Source organism: Siniperca chuatsi, linkage group LG9, assembly GCF_020085105.1.
Source record: "Siniperca chuatsi isolate FFG_IHB_CAS linkage group LG9, ASM2008510v1, whole genome shotgun sequence".
NCBI lineage: Eukaryota > Metazoa > Chordata > Actinopteri > Centrarchiformes > Sinipercidae > Siniperca > Siniperca chuatsi.
In genome coordinates this window covers 23,684,992-23,694,830 of record NC_058050.1, presented here as the reverse complement: position 1 = coordinate 23,694,830, position 9,839 = coordinate 23,684,992, and the positions used below count along the sequence as shown (strand labels likewise).

At 42.5% G+C, this 9,839-nt stretch overlaps 1 protein-coding gene across 1 annotated transcript; it reads left to right on the top strand.

Moving 5' to 3' along the window:
• Positions 1-2,114: 2,114 nt before the first annotated feature.
• On the top strand, positions 2,115-9,695 carry gdf6a (growth differentiation factor 6a). Its single transcript, XM_044208666.1, has 2 exons — positions 2,115-2,709; positions 7,063-9,695. Exons 1-2 carry the CDS (start codon positions 2,349-2,351, stop codon positions 8,022-8,024), a joined length of 1,323 nt encoding a protein of 440 aa, XP_044064601.1. The 5' UTR covers positions 2,115-2,348; the 3' UTR covers positions 8,025-9,695.
• The last annotated feature ends 144 nt before the right edge of the window (positions 9,696-9,839 follow it).

Genomic DNA, 9,839 nt, shown 5'->3' with positions numbered 1-9,839 from the left:
AGTCTTGCCTGGACTGCACTGCACAGGTGTTGATTGGATTCTGGACACTGAGTGATAGCCTACTGAGTCAAATGTTAGCATGTGACCTATGGTCAGCGGTTTGTCTCCTTATCACTGGAGGCCCTCTGCTGGAACAACAAGATGATGTCATACACTGCAGGTTAACAAAAGTGAAAGCAAAACTAACTATTGCAGTAATTGGCCCTTTTCCATCATTCTGAGAGCAAATGCTGCACAGGGCATGTGTTGGTTACCTTACTGAGAAGTTGGAGGTGTGCAGCCTGTCGCCTGCAGCTCTTCATCTAACAGCTGGCTGTGGCTGCTCCTGACTGTTCCATTACTCCCTGCAATATTTCAAACTGATCCGCTGTCAAAAGAAAAATGACCATTGTCTTGTTTTGTAGAGGCATTTTTGATGAAAGATAGCGTTAAGTGCTAATCTCACTAACACATTGCATTTCCTTTGACTACTTCATAATAAGAGTCCACTTGTGTTTCGCCAGTGAAATGCTTTTAATGTGAAGCTGCAACAGTAGGAAATGTTCGGTTTGCATTAGCAGTAACTTAAAAATACAGCATTTTTTTGTCGCCACAGACACCCAGTTCATAATACTGCAAATATATAAATTTTGCAATACTTTCATCAGTGGGCCATGAGCTCAATCACCATTGTGTTGCCTCATTCAGTGATCGATAGTGACTTAACAGAGATGCATTTAAACGAAACTCTTCGAGATTACCACTTTAAGATCCTCATATGACCTGAATCACTACTGTATCACTGCAGCTTATTGTAGCTACTGTAGTGTAACCTACTGCATAATCCACAAGTTCCTGCAGTTAATATAATCTGCAACCAATACCTCACTGGCTACTACATTTGAACATTTGAATTCTGCAATGATGTCTCTGACCTCCTGAATTGTGAGTGCTGGCCACAAAGAAAGACCTGTACAGAAGGTTTTGGAATTATATGTTCACTTAAAATTTAATGAAATAAATGAATTATTTTCATCATTTGAGATGATAACCCCTTAACTCATTGTTTTCACTCATTTTTTATTTGTATATTATCTTGAAATGTTTGCAATGCTGTGAAACTAAAACCAGATGTTTAAGCCCAGGCGTGAAAGATGATCAGGAAAACGGTAATGATCAACGTCTTCTTTAAAAAAAATCGGTTTAAAACGATTTGAACGGGGGAGCGCTGGCCACCGCACAGTTCAAACTGTTTAACATAGAGTCCTACAACTAGATTGTCCCAGATAACTTGAATGCAGCATTTGTCCTCGTTTCTTTATATGGGAGGCATCCGGTTGTAATACATGGGAATGGCCACTAGAGGTCACCGGTGTTATTTAAATGTGTTTGATGCATTTGAATGACTCCACATCAGGGCTGATTGTTTTGGGTTTCCTGTGATCACACCTCTAGGTTACATTTAAATGCACGAGACCTCTGCCCTCAGCTCATTGAACCATGTATCTGTTTCTGAGGAGGTGGTTCTCTCCTCTTCAAATGCCATCCGCTCAACACGAAATCAAATACTGAAATCCCACCTTCCTTGTTATATTATTCATTCCATATAATTTACGAAAATCTTCCAGTAAATAACGTGTGGAACTCAGTTGCAAAATTCATGGTGTTTCTTTAAAAAAAAAAAAAAAAAGGCCACTGCTTTATGGTCCCCTTGTGCACACAGTGTCTTCAGCATATCTGTGCGTAAAATCTAATCTAATCTAATGTGATCTGACGTGTCCTTGGAAGCTTTCAGGCTCTCAAAGACTTTGTGATAAGGAGCCCTGTAACTCTGTTTTAGTTTTTCTGACCTACATCTACTTTGGTCAACTTTATAAACTTGATAGTACCTGTGTCTAAAATAAGTCTTTGAGGAAGGAGCAAAATTGGCAATAGTTTAATTTCATTGTAATTTCAGTCAGTAATTCATATCATAATTTAAGTTTTTGTCATCCGCTATTCTCTATGGACAGTGTAGACTAGACCACCATCAGCAAAAACTTCCCCACATGGGCTCTCGTGTCTGTATCTTGTGGCGGTCCGTTGGCTCTGGTGCGCGTCTGTTTGGAGGTCTGTGACATGAAATTGTTTGGAAAGCCCTGCACTGAGTGACAATGTGGGCGTGTTTCTCTCGGCCCAACAGTCTCCGCTCTTGTGTGGAGTCCAGAGCGCAAAAGGCACTTCTTCTGGTGCGACCGGAGAGCGCAAAAGTATCAGCTCTCCGATCCTGACGCGCACACCATCTCCAACTCCGGCGCCCCCCCCCGAATCCAACTTCACTAAGCGGGAAATAAAGAGTTGCTTAACATCTCCCGGTGACTCTTCCAGCCATGGACGCATCTCGACTCGTAACGCTATATCTGGGCCTGCTCCTTGTTTTCCTTGGGAATATACCGTGTTTCCAGTCTGCTGCTATCATCTCTCCCTCTGCGCCGAGGAGAAACAGGGGAGCCAGGATCCCTCATCAGGACGGACAAAGGTCATCCAAATTCCTAAAAGACATGTTCGCGTCTTCGCATCCTATCGCGGGCCATCACAAAGAAGACCTAAAGGACGCTATTGTGCCGCATGAATACATGCTCTCTATATACAGGACATACTCGGCTGCAGAGAAGCTCGGACTAAACGCAAGCTTTTTCCGCTCCTCTAAATCTGCCAACACCATAACAAGTTTTGTGGACAGAGGAACAGGTTGGTTTCAGTCCGCTGCCAGCTCCATCACCTCAGTCTTGCATAATTCTGTAGCACAGCTTTTCCTCAACTGACTGGTCTAAGATTCTCTCTTGTATAGATCTTAATAAAATGTGGCTAAAAACTACAGTAATGCAAGAAAATTGCAGAAAAAAAACAAGCTCGCAGCAGAAACTTTTACGCACTTTTTCGATCGGGCAAACTAATGCGCAAATGCAATTTTAAAATATCAATAAAGCATAAGAATAAGTGCTGAAAGCTGCAGGATTATATGTTGTTCACGAGCAGTTTCGTGGTTGTATTCGGATCTAGTTGCCGCACAGCCGCCGAAACATGTAACTTTTTCCGAGTATTAAGTTATATTACACTTAAATTAACCTCTGGGTAACACGACAGTAAAACACTCATTAAGGCGCTCTCTAAATGAAGGCTGTAAATCACTGTCAGTGCAGGCTGCAGCAAAAACTATTCTGCTCCACACCTCCACGTGAATACAGAGGGAACTTTTTTTCAGTTTTGTGAGAGCACTCGGTTGTTGATTCATTTTCGATTTTTTCATTCATCTCCAAACGCAACCAACATGAAATAAACCCGAAGGTTTAAAATACAAACTGAGTTTAAGTCCCCAAATCCGGCACAAATTAAAACGTTCAATCTGTTGCCATTATGGTGCCCAGTTTGGCCAACTTGTGCTGACAAAGGGATCTGGGGGCCATGGCAGTGCGGGTCTGTGTGCGAAGCAGGTGTTTGGGTCAGTTAACATGTGTAACCAAGTGATTTGACCAGCCTGCGAGGACAAACACAATCTGATAAACACAAACACATCCAACACACACAAGGGGGACATAAGCCGAGTTAATCTTTGCAGGAGAAATAAAAGCTATCTTTGTTTCCCTTCCCTCCTGTCTGAAACACTCCGAGCCTCAGCTGCGCGCTGCAAAAAATATCCATCATTTCGAGTTATTTGGTCCAGAGTCGGCTGCTTAAATCATAGCATTATCTACCTGTTTGATGAGGCGCAATTACTTCCAGGGCAAAACAACTTTTTTTCAAGGCTTATGTTCAATTAAATGTATTTTTTTTAAACGTAGGCCAATTTCAAGGTTTGATATACTTTTTCTTAAAAGAAAACGTAACAGCATTTGGTGTTCTCTCACACAACTGCTCGTTTTCAGACAAAAGAGGACGTTTTCAGGATGAATATGGAGCTAAAAGGCTCGTCCGTGTGGCCATTTCTTGCAGTGTGAACTGATTTGATAGGAAAAACGCCTCACTTTCTCCTGTGATTGTGATGTGATGTGTCACTGGCTATGACCCCGAGCTGGACCCTCTGAGAGCTGCTTGGCATCGAACGGCTGATTGGAGTATTTGAACTCGGTGATCTAATTGAGTGTTCATGTCATAACATATCAAACACTGTCTATTCTCCCATAATGACCCAGCTCGGCCACGATGGGCACATCACCAAAAAACGACGAGGGGGAAAAAAAAATGAAAGAGCACTTCCTCCGCTGTGAAGTGGTTCGTATTTTTACTGCGGAACCTCCCTTTGCGACCGCCACTTTAATTACGGAAAATTATTTTTCTTCCCGTTCTTTCAGCTCAAGCGCCTGGTTTCTTTTGGGATTCCTCCCAGCATCCCCTAAGTGTTGCATTGCATTAACCTGCAGAATGAACCTCAGCTGGGAGTTTGCGTTATTCAAATCGCCTCCATCAGGAAAGAAATACACGCGGGGGCAGCTTTTGACGCGTAAAGTAACAGGTTTTGCGACTTTTACGCATTATTCATCCATGCAGAGACAGTTTTACTGAGTGCACCTAAGATCTACGGCTTCTTTGGCTTTCGCACTTTTGTAGGTAAATGAAATTTACTTATAAAACCAGGCAGGGTATTCCCTGGAGGTCAGAAAAGGCAAGATCAGAAAAGAATAACCCGAATCTGAAAATTACTTTTGGCACTTGGGGTAACTCATTAAAGTGCAGATGGTGCAGCCCGGCCTCTCTCTCTCTCTCTCTCTCTCTCTCTCTCTCTCTCTCTCTCTCTCTCTCTCTCTCTCTAAACAGAGGCATAGATGACAAAAACATGTTTTGCATTTGTTCAAATACAAGCAACAAGGTCAAACAAAAGTGCACAGGATGCCGTTTTAACCAAGCAGTAAAATCCACCGCATTCTCCCCCAATTATCCACCGTCAAGCATCTTACGCGTAATGGAAAAAATTGGCTTTTTACATAATAATGAAATTAACAAAACTTTGTACGTTTTTAACTGTCAACACGAATATCGCTCAATAATTCCAACAGTGTGTTCAGTCAGTCAGTCCGTGCAGGCGCGTTTTAAGGGGAATGTTGTCCTTGGCAGGATGAGATGAAATATAAGAGGGGAAGTGCTTTAATGAGGAAGTTGGGAATTCAGAACTGTTAATTATTTGGTGAACTTGTATTCGATTTGTTTGAGGTCTTATTAAAAAAAAAAAAAGAATCCTAATGCAGACCATACGCGCAAAGTCACTGAAACGAGCACAAGGTTTCAATCTGCTTTTACTGTTCGACTCGGCAGGGTTCGCGGAGGGAAACTGACATCAAGATTCAAATATCTCTTTAGAACGAGTTTTACAAATTATATCACAGGAGTGTTTAGATGTAGGCATGTGATTTTTATTTTTTAAAAACACGCTCAGACAGAAATGGAGACGATCAGCAGAGGCAAGATGCTTTTATTTAATTTCAAAAAAGACCACAAATCATCCATCTTAACAAGCAATTCAATTCCGCTTTTAGGTTTAAACCCGTCCGTTTTTAAATAAGTGGAAACGTTTGACATTTATAAGAAAGTTATTGCTCACTCCCCCCGGCGTAAATCAACGTGTTTTAAAAACGATCTTGAATTAAATGTCATTTTCGTGATAATTTCTCCCCCTGATTCTGCATTTACTCAAACTACTGACAGTCGCTGCAGAAACAATGTCGGAAAAGGACAAATGCAGGACATTTTCACGCCTATTTGCTGAATTATTTCTGTTTTTCACAAGAAAAAGGATATACACGGAAAACGGTACAAAATAAGTTGTAATAGTAGATTTGTTTGGAGTAAAACCAAGAAAGATTGAATTGTATTTAATATGCTGTAAGTTGCAGCTTGATATACAGGATAACATATACTAAACACAAATCATTCTGATCCAAAATGTATTAAAAAACTCTCGGGGAGGCTGAATTCCTTTGTTTGTTAAATGCAGATATTTAATGCGTTTTGTAAACGCTAACGCCTTTTCACGCATTGTTGTATTCCAGTCTCACTGGTTCGCCTTGATAGAATATTTACAGGCCTCCTGGGTCTCCAACAGGGAATAATGCATTAATTGTGTATTGTTCAGTTGAGTGTACAGTATGTAGCCTTTGGTCCGTTGTGTCTGGCAGCACCCAGGGGCCTTCACATCACTAGGCCCCTTGTTCCCCCTTCCTTTCTTTGCCTTACAACTCTGCAAGAGTTCTCAAAAAGAAAACTAACCACACTTCTGATGTTCTGACTGCTGCTTAGATTTAAGACCTTTTGAGGCTGTCAAGAAGGAAAAGTTTACTTCCACTCTGTCAAGGAGCTGGAAATTAATAATCAATCTGTGAAATGAAAGCAGAACTATTTCCATTAAAACATGCTGGCTTTGATTAAAAGTGGCTTGGCATTACATTTTTGCCAGATTTTATTGGATTATTGTCACTGCAATATCAGAATCGAATTTTGGCCCAATAATGACAGGTGATTGGTGGATAAATAAATATATATATACATATATATATATATATATATAAACATTTTTTGGAACAAGCGAGATTATATGCTTCATGTATATGAGATGAACTTTGTATGCTTTGCATCACAATATCATCAAATTGTTCATGAGCAACAAATTTGCATGAAATGAAATTAAGAAACTCGAGGAACCACAATTTTAGGGAGGAAGTCTTTAAGCAGGCTTTGTAAACTTAACCCTCATTCAGCCTTTAGCATTATAGAAGATGCTCCAGATATTATTATCAAGAGAATTCTGTTTGAATTGAATCAAATCAAAGTAAATTAGACGCTTTATAAGTACAATATAGTCATAGATTGAGGCTGGATAACCAACAGTTTTTTTTTAACCAATAACAGTTTTTTTCATTCTCATTCAAAGGACTTGTCAGCTGTACTTTGTTTCAGGCAGGTTCAGGGTGGACATTTGAAAAACAAGAAAGCGAGATAGATAGATAGAGGGGGCTCTGTGGGAGAATGTGAGCCTCCCTCCCTCCATCCCTCTGAACACTGTACACCCTAAGTGAATCTGACTGCAATTATTTTCTTCTTTTATCCTTGCAGACGATCTTTTGCACTCTCCTCTGCGAAGACAAAAGTATCTGTTTGATGTCTCAACCCTTTCAGACAAAGAGGAGCTGGTCGGGGCGGAATTAAGGATATTTAGGAGAGCGCCCGGGGATTTGCAGACTTCCCTGCAGACGACGGGTCTGTACGACATCCAGCTCTACCCCTGCCGCTCGGACAGACTGCTGGACTCCAGGTCTCTGGACCCGCTGGACTCCACCAAGGGCGGCTGGGAAGTTTTGGACGTGTGGGACATGTTTAAAGCACATCAGCATCATTACCATCATCCCCATCATCACTATCAGGGGAACCAGCTCTGCTTCCAGCTCCGCGTCACTCTCGGCAAATCAGAGACCGAGGTGGACCTGAGGCAGCTGGGGCTGGACAGGAGTAGCCGGTCCCAGCGGGAGAAGGCCATCCTGGTGGCCTACACCCGCTCCAAGAAGAGGGAGAACCTGTTCAACGAGATGAAGGAGAAGATCAAGTCGCGGAGGTCGGTCGGTGAGAAGGAGGAGGCGGTGGTGGTGAAGGCGGCGGCGGAGGAGGGGGTGTCGCCGAAGGGGGTTAAAGGAGAGGGGCCTCGGCGGCGGCGGAGGACTGCGCTGAGCAACCGGCACGGGAAGAGGCACGGGAAGAAATCCAAATCCAGGTGCAGCAAAAAGGCGCTGCATGTGAATTTCAAAGAGCTGGGCTGGGACGACTGGATCATCGCGCCCCTGGATTACGAGGCGTACCACTGCGAGGGTGTGTGTGACTTCCCCCTGAGGTCGCACCTCGAGCCGACTAACCACGCCATCATACAGACGCTCATGAACTCCATGGACCCCAACAGCACCCCGCCCAGCTGCTGCGTCCCCACCAAACTCAGCCCCATCAGCATCCTGTACATAGACTCAGGCAATAACGTGGTGTACAAACAGTACGAGGACATGGTGGTGGAGCAGTGTGGGTGCAGGTAGCGGCCCTTATTCATGCAAAAAACTTTAAAAGACAGAAAAATCAAAGCTAAGTCTTAATGGGTCCCAGGTTAAAGATATAAAGTCCTCACAGGTCTGAATGCTTTGACGCATGACGCGCCTTGTCTTTATCCAAAAGGGATGCACACAAAGGCGATATCTGCTATTTATTCAGACTCAGTACAGTCACAATAATTCACAATCTATGCCTTAAAGTGTTACGCCTTCATTCCCATCCATGCAACAGGTCATCACTCATCAAACAGGCTATTGTTTCCCCGAGAGACGTGAGACGTGTCCATATGGCACAAGGAATGGGTACAAGGCGAGATGGGAGCCTATTGAGTGCGACTGTGCACCTGTTCGTGCCGAGGCCAGAGGACAGTGGGCTTTGCCTGTCAGCGCTTTGTTGCAGCTCTGCCGTGTGATCCTGCCAGCCAGGCCGGACTCTTTTGGGTATGTGCATCCAGGCCGTAATTACCACTGTCCAGCTGGAGTCATTACAGGCCCGAGCAAGTGCCTGCTTTCCAAAAAAGGGGGTGAATGTCTAATCTACCAAACACACACACACACACACACACACACACACACACACACACACACACACACGTTTGTTTCACTATCCCCTTGAGGGACAGTCATTGATATAATGCTTTCCCTAGCCCCTTACCCTAACCTTAACCATCACAACTAAATGCCTAACCTTAACCCTTACCCTCACCCTAACCTTAACCTAATTGTAACCTGTACCCTAAAACCAAGTCTTAACCCTCAAAAAACAGTCTCCACTCATGGGGACCTCAAAAACACAAGTCCCCATGGGTTAGTGTGCATTCAGGTTAAAGTCCCCACCGGGATATAAGAACATGAAATACACACACACACACACACTCACACTCAGACACAGAATGGTCTGAGGAGAGGAGATAAGATGGTGGTGGTAATGCCTTCAAGAGATTTTTGCTTTACTGGAGACCAGTTGAGAGGCGCTGGGAGAGGCGTCGTGCGCCTTTGTGGACAGAAAGGACACAAAACCAGACTTGTGCCTGACTGGGGCCCTGTTGTAAAAAAAAAAAGCACACATTACTGAGGCGAACTTTTTGCTCAAAAGTCTGCATCTTTACGAAATGCACTTCCACAACTGACTGCGCCAAGGACATGTGGTCAGCGAGAGAGTTGTCTTCTCTGATGACGAAAATATAAGAAAAAAGACTCGCACAGGAGACGATATTTAAATGCACATTAGCTTTGAATGCACTGCTGTTCATTATTTGTTTGAGCTGTAAATATTTGTACAGTTGAAAACTTTACAAAGTGCAACGAATGAAGAAATGAGAAAACGGCATTTCTTTGTAAATATACAAAATGCACTCAAATCGGTATAATTTCTATTCTATAATTATTTTATTATTTGTGATGTACAGAGTTTCATGATAATCATATATTTCTTACATTGATAAGAGTAATTTAAGGTGTATTCGATATTTTTTTGCAGAGGGTGGAAAATACCATTATTAATGTCTACCTCATAATTGCATATAGGATCTGAGTTTTGAGGTGCATTCAGTTAGAGTGTAAAGAGCTTTTACAATGATATATAAGATCATTTATATACATATATTACTGGATAATATTCCACACCATTACTGTACAAATAAAATTCAAAACAAAGTCTGTCACTTCTGATGATTAATGCAACCCTTTTTGCATTTCGTTTCATTCATTTTATGTGTTTTTTTAAGAGAGTTTGACTTCCCCAAAAAAACACAAAAATCCAATAAGACCATTGTAGGGCATTTCTTTATGAGGGAGTAAGAG

Bases quoted from the DNA above. Each gene is read 5' to 3' on its own strand.
- gdf6a (XM_044208666.1), top strand. From the start codon at position 2,349: ATGGACGCATCTCGACTCGTAACGCTATATCTGGGCCTGCTCCTTGTT. The intron at 2,710-7,062 runs GTTGGTTTCAGT...TTATCCTTGCAG, and splicing joins TTTTGTGGACAGAGGAACAG to ACGATCTTTTGCACTCTCCT.